General features: G+C 42.3%; 1 protein-coding gene across 2 annotated transcripts in view; it reads right to left on the bottom strand.

The window, feature by feature from the left end:
• Ift52 (intraflagellar transport 52) overlaps positions 1–13,528 on the bottom strand; it is a 32,504-nt gene extending 18,976 nt beyond the window's left edge. Inside the window, exons 1-9 of one of the 2 annotated variants that reach the window (XM_052723991.1) lie at positions 13,245–13,528; positions 10,709–10,921; positions 8,239–8,363; positions 6,827–6,914; positions 5,792–5,921; positions 5,287–5,362; positions 3,037–3,108; positions 1,898–2,024; positions 580–666 (exon numbers count right to left, since the gene is read on the bottom strand). In XM_052723991.1, the coding sequence (XP_052579951.1) occupies positions 580–666; positions 1,898–2,024; positions 3,037–3,108; positions 5,287–5,362; positions 5,792–5,921; positions 6,827–6,914; positions 8,239–8,363; positions 10,709–10,822 (819 nt within the window). In that variant the 5' untranslated portion in view covers positions 10,823–10,921; positions 13,245–13,528. The remainder of the gene's footprint in view (positions 1–579; positions 667–1,897; positions 2,025–3,036; positions 3,109–5,286; positions 5,363–5,791; positions 5,922–6,826; positions 6,915–8,238; positions 8,364–10,708; positions 10,922–13,244) is intronic. The other variant, XM_052723992.1, reaches the window with a different exon arrangement.
• Between the last annotated feature and the right edge of the window lie 319 nt (positions 13,529–13,847).

Genomic DNA, 13,847 nt, shown 5'->3' with positions numbered 1-13,847 from the left:
AGACACGCGCTCTTCCAGATATGCAGACAGAGCAAAGGCTCTTAGTTCATTCCTCATCATCGATGAGTCTTATATATACCCCTCACTAACTCATGCTGTCAGCCCTTGCTACACTCACTAGTCACAACCTTCACTTAGTCATCGTCCTTACCTGCCTGGGTGACTCCATCAGCCTCCTAACTGCTCTGGTTGCCCTCTTCCTTCCCAGCGTCCACACATCTGGAGGGGTCTGAGGACCACCAAGGTTGCCACAAACCCTGCAAGAGCTCCCTGTGCTTTCAGCGTAAGCTTAAGCTACTTGCTTTGCCCCTTGCTCCTCGTGACTTGCCCAGAGTCAGCCATCACTCCAATTCAGCATGCTTCCCCAATACTTTTCTAGACTCCCCAGTCTGTATGTCACTCTCCTGACATACCATAAACTTCTAGAAAGCACGCGCTATGCCCGACTCAACTTGTATTTTTAGTGCCTGACATCTAATATGTTCAGCACAACTCATGTCGATGAGTAATAAACATACTTTTCAGTATTTTCTAACGACATGGAAGTGTACATTAATTTGATGAAAGAGAAAAGCTTACCATAATTTTACTATTTTCTTCTTTATCCAAATATTGGTCAGTGAACATGTGACATGAGCCAAGCACTGCCAGTTTCCCACCCTGGTTCTGTTGGTGACAAAGCAATGTCAGATACTTAGATCCCGAAACACACTGCATGTATCATTTATCACATTAGCAAATGTCTGATACACCAATAAATGCCAATTCACACGAAGACTTAACATTTGAAAAGTATCGACTATGAAAACTATTACCCTTTAAAGACTTATTTATTTTTCACTTATGTATAGGAGTGCTTCATCTACATGAATACATGTGCACCATGTGAATGTAACAGCCTGTGCAGGCCAGAGAAGGGCATCAGATCCCCTGAAACTAGAATCACAGGTAGTTGTGAGACCCCAAGTGGGTCCTGGGAACCAAACTGGGGCCTCTAAAACAGCAGCAAGTGCTTTTAACTACTAACCCATCTCAGCAACTCCTACATTACTAATTGCCAACAAATGAAAACAAAGTATCTTTGCCTTTCTGATAAATATGAAAAAATGATGACAATCAGTGTTGATTAGATTTCAATTAAGTGAGTTCTTATACTACACTGCTACTAACATTGGATCTGCAGCCAAGACTGAAGAGATAGCTTGGAGGGTAAACTACTTGTCGTGTGAGCATGGGGACCTGAGTTTGAATCCCCAGAACTCAGATAAAGCCAGCTGAGGTAGCACACACGTCTATAACCACAGCATTCCTGTGTGGTTATGGGAGGTTGAGAAAAAGAAAATCCCTGGAATTTTGTGAGCCAGCTAGCCTGCACATATAGCAAGAACAAGAGACTTTGTCCCAAAGTCAAGGATGAAGACCAACTTCCAAGGTTGTTCTCTGACCTCCATTTGTGTGCCAATGAACACATGTGCCCACATTCATTCATACACACAAATGCAGATGCACACACACACACACACCATACACGCATCCAAAGGCAAAAAATTTTTTTTAAAAAAGAAACAAAACAAAACAAAACCCCCCAACAATACAAAACATACAGAGAGTCTACACACAATCCCTGGTCATAATTACAGATAATTAGAAATAAATCCAATTGTTCAGTGGGAAAACAGACCAGCTTCTACCTCATAAAAAGCAAATATTTCACAGGAAAAAATTACTATTTTGTTGTGTTGTTTTTAATCCAAAAAAGAACTCAGTATGTAGACCACTACAGCTCTAACTGCCTGTCTCTCCAAGTGCTAGGATTAAAGGCATGTGCCCATCACAAAGTAGTTTTATTACGTCAATAACAAAAGTATACCCCTCCCATATCTAAGAAAGTCAATACCTTCGAGTGATAGAAAGCCAGAATGGGTCTGTTCAGTGGGAAGCAGACAGAGCCCGTGGACAGAACAGCCACTGCTGGCTTCATGACACTCAGTGTGGCACCAAAAGGGTAGACGAAGGTGAGAGCCCTGTAAGAAAGCAAACACATCCAGTGATTACAGAATGGAGCGTAGGAGCCATGGGATGGGTCAGCAGGGGAAAAGACTTGCCACCGGTCCTGACTTCAATCCCTAGAACTCACCCAGGAGAAGGAGAGAATGACTGCAAGCTGTTCTCCAACTTCCACACACACGCTGCTGTACATGTGTACACAACACCCCTCCCCAGTAAGTAAAAATATAATAAAAACCAACCAAGTACAGCCTCTGGCAGGGCATGTGGCATACATCTGTAATCCTAGTACTCAAAGGCTTGACACAAGAAGAAGACGGTGAGGCCAGCTCACACTACACAGCAGGTACCAGGCCAGCCTGGAACACACAGCAAGATCTTGTCTCAAAAAAAAAGTACATTCTGCCACAGACCACAGAGGACTGAATCTAAGTTCTGACAACAGATTAGTCATGTGAAGTTGGGCAATTACATTTACCACTACTTAGATAAATTAGGATGTAGCTAACTTGATCCAGTCATTCAAAATAATCAAGTACTTAGTTATACCATTATATGTGGAAAAAAAACAACCAACCAACCCGGAAATCTAAATTCCATACTCTTAAGACACAATGAGTCTCTGGAGGGGAAGAGCACAGATTTACAGTGCAGAAGTTCTTTGCTTCCTTTTAAGCAGTACCATAGGTTGGGGTTTTAGTTTATTTTCTTGGTTTTTAATCATGTGTGCATGTGTGTGTAGGTGCCCACACAGTCCAGAACAGGCGTCAGAGCCTCTGAAGCTGGAGTTATAGGTTGCTGGAAGCTACCTGATATAGATGCTGAGGAGTCACCTCAGGTCCTGCAAAAGCAGTATACAATTTTAACCAATAAACCATCTCTCCAGCTCCCAACTGGGTTTTTGCTGGTGGTGGCTGGAGTTCTTTTGGTGGGAACTACTTTTATAACCAGAAAACTCTTCATTTGAAGAAGGCAACTCTTGGAAGTAAGAGTTCCCTCCTCGTCAAGGAGCTGCAGAAACACACTCACTGGGCATTGTTTCCATTGCTCTCTTCATCAATGATTCCAGGCACAGCCTTTCCTGCAGCTCGGCTAATTTCCCTAAAAGGAAAACATTAAAATCTATTAAGCAAAGAAGTTTGGCGATTTCACAATGCCTTCATCAACAGTAAATATGAACCAGACACAAGGACCCTGTACTTTGTCAGTTTTTAAAAAGTAAATAAAAGCACACAACCACATACCCGCATTCTTTTTAGACACTTGCAAAAATTAACATTAAAAAATTAGGCTTAGCCAGGCGATGGTGGCTCACGCCTTTAATCCCAACACTTGGAAGGCAGAGGCAGGCGGATCTCAGTTAGGGGCTAGCCTGGTCTATGAAGGGAGTTCCAAGACAGCCAGAGCTGTTATACAGAGAAACCCTGTTTTTAAAAAAAAAAAAATTAGGCTTGAACCAGGCATGGTGGTGTAGGCCTTTATTCCCAGCACTAGGGAGGCAAAGGCAGATAGATCTCTATGAGTTCCAGACCAGCCTGGTCTGCAGAGTGAGGTCCAGGCTACCTAACGCTATATATGATGTCTCTAAAAACAAAACAACAGCAACAGAAAAAAACCAAAGTGACTATAACAACAAAAAACTTAGGCTTGGACTGGGGATATACCTCCTTGGAAGAGTGCTGGCCTAGCACACACAAGGCCGAGTTCAATCCCTAGGACCACATAAACAGGTCTGGTGGTACACTTGTGAAATCTCCACACTTAGGAGAGAGAAGTAGCAAGATCAGGAGTTCAAAGCTAGTCTAGGCTATGTGAGACTGACTCAAAAAAGAAATCAACTGGACAAATACTTGGTTCAGTTCCTTTTTTGTTTTGTTTGTTTGTTTGGGTTTTTGTTGTTGTTGTTGTTTTGTTTTGTTTTTTCAAGACAGGGTTTCTCTGTGTAGCCCTGGCTGTCCCGGAACACAGTCTGTAGACCAGGCTGGCCTTGAACACACAGAGATCCACCTGCCTCTGCCTCCTGAGTGCTGGGATTAAAGGCGTGAGCCATCACCACCCAGCTCTTTTTTGTGTTGTTTTAGGAAGAAAGTCTTAAAAAAAGAGGGAGGATACAAAGTTGGAAGGGGTAGGGAGATGGGGTGGATCTGGAAGGAATTAGGGGGAGGAGGGAGGTAATATGACTGAAATACATTGTATGAAATTCTCAAAGAATGAATCTATCATATGAAAGAAAAGACAGAAGGAAGGAGGTCTTTCCACGAAGCACTGGTTGGCACTCACTACTTAGCCCAGGCTGGCCTCAAAATTGAGCCAATCCTTCTGTATGAGACTCCCAAGTGTGGGGATTACAGGTGTGTATACCACAGTCTCAGTGCCTCCATTTTCAGTCCTAAGGAAAGGGTCTACATCCTAGATCCACATTCTACACTGTATAACTAGGGTCAGCAGAGTCCTTGCACGTGGCAAGCTCAAGTGTAGAATGAACAATTTTCAACATGGGAAAAAGTTCATGAGGCATCTGATACTGCCACCTCATGTATTCATTTCGCAATTCTAAAAGCCCCTCATCTGTTTTAGAATCCAGAACAATGAAAGCTGATGCAGTCTCAGTCTCCATGAGGTGACATCAGGGTCAGTCTGGGATGGACATGGGACCTAGGATGGCTCAAACAGCAAACCTTGGAGCTGCTCTTGAGGGAACAGTGAGACCAAATCATATCATGATATCTCCAGATGGTGTGGCGAGTAGTTATGAATTAAGGAACCTGTTAAAACTTGCTGGAACGGCACACAGTTGTAATCCAGCACTTGGGAGGGTGAGGCAGGAAGATCACAAGTTTGAGACCAGATCGGGCTACATACGGGAACCTGGTCCAAAAAAAAATAAAAAATAAAAAATAAAGTGGGGGGAGAAGATGACGACCCTGACAAACAAACAGGCACGCAAAACTGAGAGCAAAGGAACTGTGGTCCTAAGGTTGTGAGTCCTTCAGTCGCGCCATACTCAAAGCCTACCCCACATCTGCACTTCCCAGTGAGACAAAGCAATGAAGTTTCTTTACTATTTAATCCCGCTTGGATAGGGTTTTCTTTTACTTGGAGTGCAGAGTATCCTGACCAAAGGTAAATGTGAAGTTTCCAAAGATGGAAGAATATAATTTGGAGAATAAGAAATAAATAGAGGAAAAAGACCAAGAAGGGAGGGAGGTGTGGCAGTGAAAAGGCGTGTGAGAAGAACAGAAGCCACATGAAGGGTATGCTGTTTTTCAACACCCTTACCTGTTCAACACTCCATCTGAAACCAGAGCTTCCTTCGGATGGAAATACTTGTAATAGACGTTTCTAACCACAGCATCTTATGGAGCAAAAGAGGAAGGTATACTTTAGATTAGAAACAAGCTTGATACAGACTCATCTGAATTTTGAAATAAAAAGGAACCTAGAACTCTGTTCAAATCCCTCCCATTTTACCAAAGGTTCAGTGTACTAGTGAGCTAGGAATGGGGTGACCATGCCATCTTGGCACCAGCAGATCAAGAGAGCTATGATACAAACATTAAATCGGCAATCAATACCTTTGTTTAAAATAATAATAACCAAACCAATGACAGCTCAGTGAGTAAATGTGCTTGCCACCAAGCCTAACATCGTGAGTTTGAATCTTGAAATCCACATGGTGGAAGGAGAGAACCAACTCCCCGATGCTGTCCTCTGACCTCCAAATGTACATCATGGCACAGGCATGCACACACAAATAAATAAAATGTATTAAGATAATAATCACCATTATTAACCATGATTCCATATTCTTCTAGAAGAAAGTTAATATTGGTATCAAATCTGGATTCTCCTCCTTCTCCCAACATCACAAGGATATCCCCACCATTGTCAAGGTACTTCTTCAGGACTTCAAACTGTATGAAGGGAAAAACAAACTATGAATATGGTCAAAAGACTTTTGTTTAAAATAACCACACCATGAATAAGGTCTTAAGTATCTAGAAACAAACATCTCAAATCTATAAACATTTCAATGTTCACAGAATAGTATAAAATTTTCTCACTATACAAGATCTATCTCCTCCAGGTGTGGTGGTGCATGCCTTTAATCCCAGCAGAGGCAGAAGCAGGAGGATCTTTGTGAGTTAGAGGCCAACCTGGTCTACACAGAGAGATTCTGGATGCCAGTAGTATGTACAGAAACCCTGTCTCAAAAAACAAAAAGACGAAAACAAAAACACACAAAAAGATCTATCTCTAAGTCTACCTTTGAACATTAAAGCTCTAAAATGCTCAAACAGGGGCCAGGGATGTAGCTTAGGTGACAAAAGTGCTTCCTTTGCAGGTACTAGGTCCTGGGTTCACTCCCTAGCACGTATAAAACAGTGTGGTGCTGCACACCTGTAAGAGGACCCAGCACTTAGGACTAGCATCCACCTGTATTATAAATGCCACCTTTGTTGTTATGGGTTTAAATGGATTGATAAGCTGGGCATGGTGGGGCACACCTGTAATTCCAGCACTCAGAAGGTGGATGCAGGAGGATCACAGATTTGAGGCCAGCCTGAGCTACATAGGAGTTTTCCTATGTTCAAAGTAAAATGAAGGCAAAGACATGTGCCTGACCCTTATCTACCTTCCCCGTGGGTTTAGGACTCTGGGTTATTATCACAGTTCATCACCACAAAGGGGAAATGTCTACTCTAAGGCAACATAGTAGGTGTAGAAAGGAGACTCAAATCCACGATGTTAGGCCCTTGCTTGCTCCTGGTGTCCTCTCTTGTTTTCTAGGTGAATATTCTGTATAAATATTCCTTACCTCAGCTGCAGTAAATTTTTCCCTTGGTCCAGCTGTAATCCATAGTTTCACCCCAATTAACTTCTCAGATGTGATTTCATCTTTTAAGCTGGAAATATGATTTTAAAAGCAAGTTAGATCCATAATTTAAACCAATTTATAAGTTATTTTAGCCTCTTAACTATATGACACCACAAAGGCTGAGACAGTTAGGGGGCCTAGAACAGCCTCTCTCTCATAGTGAGAGCCCCCTTCACAAGTGCCCTAGAGGCATCCGGCCCCTGTTCAGATACTCCCAATAATCAAAGGAGTTCAAATTAACTCACACTAAAGTACAAAGAAGTCTTCCAAATATTAATTCAATCAACTCTTCCATTAAGTTATCTACATTTTAAGACAGGGTCTTACATAGTCCAGGCTGGCCCCAAACTCACTATGCAGTCAAGTTTAACCCTGAACTCCTACTCCACCTACGCTACCTCCCAAGTGCTGAGATCACAGGCACATGCACCATGCCTGGCTCTAACCTTAACTTACATGACTACATGTTTTCACTCATTGACAAAACAAAACATTTAAAGCCTGGAGCTGTAACTTAGCAGTAGAGTACTTGCTGAGCCTATGCAAGGGGTCACGTTCAATCTTCATGACCACAAGGGGAAAAAGACATTTAAAGGAAGCACATTTAAAAACAGACATTCTTGCCGGGCGGTGATGGCGCACGCCTTTAATCCCAGCACTCGGGAGGCAGAGCCAGGTGGATCTTTGTGAGTTCGAGGCCAGCCTGGGCTACCAAGTGAGTTCCAGGAAAGGCGCAAAGCTACACAGAGAAACCCTGTCTCGAAAAACCAAAAAAAAAATAAAATAAATAAAATAAAAACAGACATTCTCATTTAACTCTCATTTTTCCTTCCTGAAGTTGAAGTTTTAAACCAACTTAAAATATGGAGAATAACGTCTCTGCCTTTTGGCTAAGATCAAGTACAAAATATGGAGAAAACTCTGACATCTTAAAATATATATGTATAATTATAATGAATGTTTTTTTTTTTTTTTTTTGGTTTTTCGAGACAGGGTTTCTCTGTGTAGCTTTGCGCCTTTCCTGGAACTCACTTGGTAGTCCAGGCTGGCCTCGAACTCACAGAGATCCGCCTGGCTCTGCCTCCTGAGTGCTGGGATTAAAGGCGTGCGCCACCACCGCCCGGCTTATATAATGAATGTTTTTTATGAGAGGCAACTTAATAATATTGTCTGACCTTCAAAATAATGACCGAGCAGTCAATATTTTTAAATTGAGCCCCTCCTACCCAAACAATCGAAGTTAAGAAATGACTATTCGTGGGAATTTAAAAAAATAAGGAAAAAAAAAATGACTATTCAGTTCTACCATCAGGCCACCATTATCACTTAGCAGTGTCCAAGATCATGGTTACCTCTGAATCTTCCAATTACTCCGAAGTCTTTTCTGCAAAGATTTGTAGCCAGTGTTGGTGGTAAATACTTCCTTTTTGTATGCATTGAAAAGAATGGTACTCCGCACCTCCTTCTCCATGGTTACCTTACAGATAAAGACAAACCAGAGAAGCAGCATTTAAAAAGTGCCCCATAACGCTGGAGAAGGATACCTATAAAACCCTAATGATTCTCAAAGGTTGAGAGTGAAATGCATAATCATAGCTGAAAAACCAGTGGCCAAACTCAATCCAGTCTGTGCCTGGCTTTAGCTTTCAGGATGTTCTCTGGCTCTCCTACCAGCCTACTTTCATGACCTTGCTTACCACCACCCTCCTGTTGTATACTGAGATCATATTTCCAAAGTAATTCCTCACTGCTCACCACTGTCACGTGTGGAGTATAGCTCTCTACATCATTTCAGGCATAACTTAATTTTATGAAATAAAATCTTACAATGCTACTCCAAAACATACCATATATTTGACATCCTTTCTTGTCAATACATATAGACCAATTCTTTCAAATAACTAAAGTAGTCTGTTTTAAGGACATAACACAAATATTTAACCAATCATAAATTTAGTGATATGTTTTCAATTTTGTTAGTAAAATACTAAAGACATTTCTAGATTAATTTTATTTATTTATTTATTTATTTATTTATTTATTTATTTATTTTTTGGTTTTTCGAGACAGGGTTTCTCTGTGTAGCTTTGCGCCTCTCCTGGAACTCACTTGGTAGCCCAGGCTGGCCTCGAACTCACAGAGATCCGCCTGGCTCTGCCTCCCGAGTGCTGGGATTAAAGGCGTGCGCCACCACCGCCCGGCCAATTTTATTTATTTTTATTTTATTTATTTTTTAGAACAGCGTCTCACTATGTAGCTCTGGCTGTCTTAACACTCATTATGTAGACTAGGTTGACCTCAAACTCACAGAGATCCACCTGCCTCTGCCTCTAAGTGCTGGGATTAAAGGCCTGTATTCCTATGCCCAGTTAGACCCATTTTATTTTTATTTATATGTATGTGTGTATGTATGTGTATGTACATGTGCCTACAGAGGCCAGAAAGCAGATCCCCTAGAGGTAGACTTACAAATGGTTATATGTCACCTGATGTGCTGGGAACCAAACCAGGGTCCTCTGCAAAAGCAGTATGTCCCCTAACTGCTGAGCCATCTCTCCATCTCTCTAAAAACATTTTGAATGTGACATTTTATATATTTTGCAGCATTAGATTACTATCTGTTGAATGGTTAAAAAAATGTGCAAACTGCCCTTCAAAACACTAATAATTTATACTTCCATTAACAACTTGTTCCCATACAACACTATTTTTGTCATCTTTACCAACAAAACAGAATAATATTCTTATCCATGGTTTTGCTTTTCTTTTTTTTTTTTTTTGTTGTTTTTTTTGAGATTTTGCTTTTCAAGGGTTAACAAAGGTTAAATGTGGTCTGAAAATTTAAATGGAAAGTTCCAGAAATAAATTTCAAATTGTGAACCATTCTGGGTAGTATGATGAAATCTTAACACTATCCTACACTAACTGGCCCTGGACATGAGGCATTCCTTTGTGTAGCCTATCAATGCTACACACACTATCTAGCTATTAGTCACCCAGAAACCGATTCTGTCAATCAGATTGATGTTCTTGAAATCACAGGGCTCATATTGAATGAACCATAGCAATATCCTGATCTGGTGTATGTCACAATGCCTATGTCATTCTCCTTACTTCACTGCATTGCTGTGGGATGGTCTGTATGTCAAATGTGCTGCTGATTGGTCAATGAATAAATCACTGATTCGTCAGTGGCCAGGCAGGAAGTATAGGCGGGACTAACAGAAGAATTGAGAGAACAGGAAGCTGGGTGAGGGAGACACTGCCAGCCGCCATGATGACAAACAGCATGAGAAGATGTCGGTAAGCCACGAGCCATGTGGCAAGGTATAGATTTATAAAAATGGATTAATTTAAGCTGTAAGAACAGTTAGCAAGAAGCCTGCCACGGCCATACAGTTTGTAACCAATATAAGTCTCTGTGTTTACTTGGTCGGGTCTGAGTGGCTGTGGGACTGGCGGGTGTCAGAGATTTGTCCTGACTGTGGGCCAGTCAGGAAAACTCTAGCTACACTGCATCACACAGGCACTATCGCACAGGTGTCATCTCAATCACAAAGGTAAGTCTAGAATAAAGTATTTTGAGAAACCATATTCACCTACGTTTTATTGTTTTTTATTTATGTATGAGTGCTCTGTATGCATGTATGCCTGCATGCCAGAAGAGGGCATCAGATCCCATTACTGCAGAGCTGTGAGCCACCATGTGGGTGCTGGGAATTAATCCCAGGCTCTCTAGAAGAACAGCCAGTGCTCTTAGCCCCTGAGCCATCTCTCCAGCCCCCATAATATTAGTTCTTTTAAACAAATATGAACACACACATGCACAGTTCGACGCTGTTGTGGTTTCAGGCCTCCACTGACAGTCTTAGCACAGTTTCTGCAGACATGAGGAAAATATTGTATTGGCCATTGGTCATCTGTATTTCTTCTCATTTTCTTGTCTGCTCACTTTTCCATAGGATTTTATGTCATCAAACTTTTAAAATTTTATTCGCCTTTAGCCTTGGCTTCTGGTAACCTTCTGGCTTAATTCTGCAGGACACAGGGTTTATAGATCCAAAAGTATTAATATTTCTCCTTCTGGCTTCTGGACAGCACAATGCATTTAGAAAAGCTTTTGCTGTGATAAGATTTGTAAGTATATCTGACGATGTTTTCTTCTTGAATTTTCACAATTCTTGTTTATTAAGATTTTATGAGCATATATTAATCTGACAATTTCATGCATGCACAGGATGTATTTTTATCATATACCCATTTTGTGCTTTTTCCCTTCCACTAATTCCCTTCTTTTTCCCAAATAGTCTTCCCTCAACTTTCATGTCTTTTTTTTTTTTTTTTTAAATAAATGAGTTTAGTTAGTATTGCTTATGGGAATGTGAGAAATGAGTGGCAGTACCACACCACTGAAGAAAATATCTTTCCCTGCCCTAGCAACTTTTAAGTGTCCACAGAGCTTTAGTGATGGAAAGGCCTCCTGAGCCCTCCCCTCTCTATGAGACAATGTTGACAGGCCCAATAGGTCTTGTGCAGGCAAATGTGATATAATTTTTTGACACTGAAATTTGGCTCCATCTGTGGACTGGAGAGATGACTCCGTAGTTAAAGGCACTTGCCACTGAGCCTGAAAAACCCATAGGATGACTCCTGCAGGTTGTCTTTTGACTTCCACAAGTACTCAATGGCATGTGCTCCCACACATACACAACAAATACACATAAACTAAAAATGAAAAACACTCTTGGTCCATTTGAAACTAATTATGATCCTCAAAATGGACATCATTATTTTTTCCTAAATTACTAGAAGACTGCCCAATACCAATCCATATTTTCTTTTTTTTTAAATTTATTTATTTATATTTTATGAGTATATTTTATGTATGAGTGCTCTGCAAATATGCCTGTACACCAGAAGAGGGCATCAGATCCTATTACAGATGGTTGTGAGCCACCATGTAGGTGCTGGGAATTGAACTCAGGTCCTCAGGAAGAGCAGCAAGTGCTCTTAACCACTGAGCCATCTCTCCAGCCCCCCAATCCATATTTTCAAAGCTGATATGAGATAACTTCAATATTTTTTCTTTCTTTTGAGACAGTCTCATAGCCCAGGTTAGCCTCTAATGTACTATGTAGTGGAGGGTAACCTTGAACTTCTTAATGTCTTGCCTTGGTTTCCCAGGCAATGGGATTACAGGCACATTGCCACCATGCTGCTGCCTCTCCAATGGCATTTTTTTTTCTGTGCTGTGGACCAGATACCCAGAGCCTCACAAAGGCACTCAGTGCTAAGCTACATCCTTAACCCCTTCGATGAAATAAAAAATTTTGTCATGATTGCACCACATGACAAAGCTGTATTTTTATGCTCCATACCATCCTGTGCATGCTTGTTTTCATTTTGTGTACATACAATGCAGTTTCCTGCCTCCTCCAGTTTCCTGATTGGAAAGTCTTACCGATCACATTAGTGATGACATTGATTTATTACTATATTACACCATAACAACGAACCCAAGCATCACAGTGCTGGGATTTATATTTTTCTGCTTCTGCCATTTTTTTGTTTGTTTTGCTAAAGAGCAGATTTCTGGCAAAAGTGAATAACCTTCTTTGGTTATTGAATGGCTCTTAAGGGAGAATACACTTGGAGTTAGCAGTTTATTGTAGTTTAGCCCCCGGTGAGAGCAGTAGATCTGGGGTCCTGTCCTGTTAGAATTAAAAATGAGTTTCCTTAAGGATAGGAAAAGGCTAAAAAGAAATAATAACAATAACAATAATAATAAACAATGTTTGTGTAGAATAAGGTCCAACCTTATTCTCTTATTTTCTCTTCAATAACCTTACTAGGTAAATCAAATTTTTTCAGAGGAAAAAAGGGCGGCACCAATGATAGCTGAATCTAAGACAAGGCTCCTCGTCCAGGGTTCTTTTTTTATTTCTTTTTGTTGTTGATGTTTTGTTTTGCTTTTACAGTCAGGGTTTCTCTATGTAGCTTTGGAGCCTGTCCTGGTACTCGCTCTGTAGACCAGGCTGGCCTCGAATTCACAGAGATCCGCCTGCCTCTGCCTCCCGAGTGCTGGGATTAAAGGTCTATACCACCACGGCCTGGCCTCGTCCAGGGTTCTTTGATACTCTGCATGACGACGACAAACCCGCCAAGTCTGAGGAGCTAGACAGTCTAGATCATTTCCAGGACCATTTCCCAGCCCATTCACGCGCCCTCAGTTTACCTCTGCCGACCTCGGGTTTCCCATAAGGCTGGCCTAGGGGTCTCCAGAGCGGCATGGCGAAGCCGTCATGAAGCCCAGGCCGCCCAGCGCCCTGCCGGCCCGTGCAACCCCACCTCTCCTTACCTGAGGCCAGAGGCCGCCAGGTATCCAAGGCCGCGCGCCGAGAAGGCGTGGCTCTGGGCCCCGAGCGACTTCCGCAGCGGTGTGATGACGACAGAGCGACAGATTGGCAGTGCCAGTTGGCAGCGAGCGCCGGGGGCTGATGGGTAGGGGGCGGGGCTAGTGCCCGGCTGGACCGTTTCCACGGGTGAGGGGAGCAGCCAAGCTTGAGGACTCACGTTTTAATAAGAAGTCCCTTTCATTCATCTCCTTACAGCCGCCATTAAAGACCGATAAAGGGCCCCAGGCCTCCCTGAGGGCGGAGACTGTGTGGGCTTCGCAGTCGGCCTGCGGCGGCAAGCCACGCCCCGGCCTGGCTCCAGGACGCAGGCGCAGGGCGTCTGGGCAGGCTTTGGGAGAGGCCGAAATACCTGCAGGGTTGCGGTATATGAGAGGGTTGGGAGGCCAGGAGTCCTGCAATGCCAGATCTTACCAAAATTTAGAAAAACTGCCTTAGGGAGTTGTGAGAGGTTGGAGATGTAGAGTTTGGGCAAGCATTTCGGGCAGAGGGAAATGCGTGTGCAAACAGTTACTATGGAAACGAGGAACGCCTGCATCCACAAAACA

This window comes from Peromyscus californicus, unplaced genomic scaffold, assembly GCF_007827085.1.
Source record: "Peromyscus californicus insignis strain IS unplaced genomic scaffold, ASM782708v3 Scaffold_7__1_contigs__length_154581171, whole genome shotgun sequence".
Taxonomy (NCBI): domain Eukaryota; kingdom Metazoa; phylum Chordata; class Mammalia; order Rodentia; family Cricetidae; genus Peromyscus; species Peromyscus californicus.
This window is presented reverse-complemented; position numbering and strand designations above follow the sequence as displayed.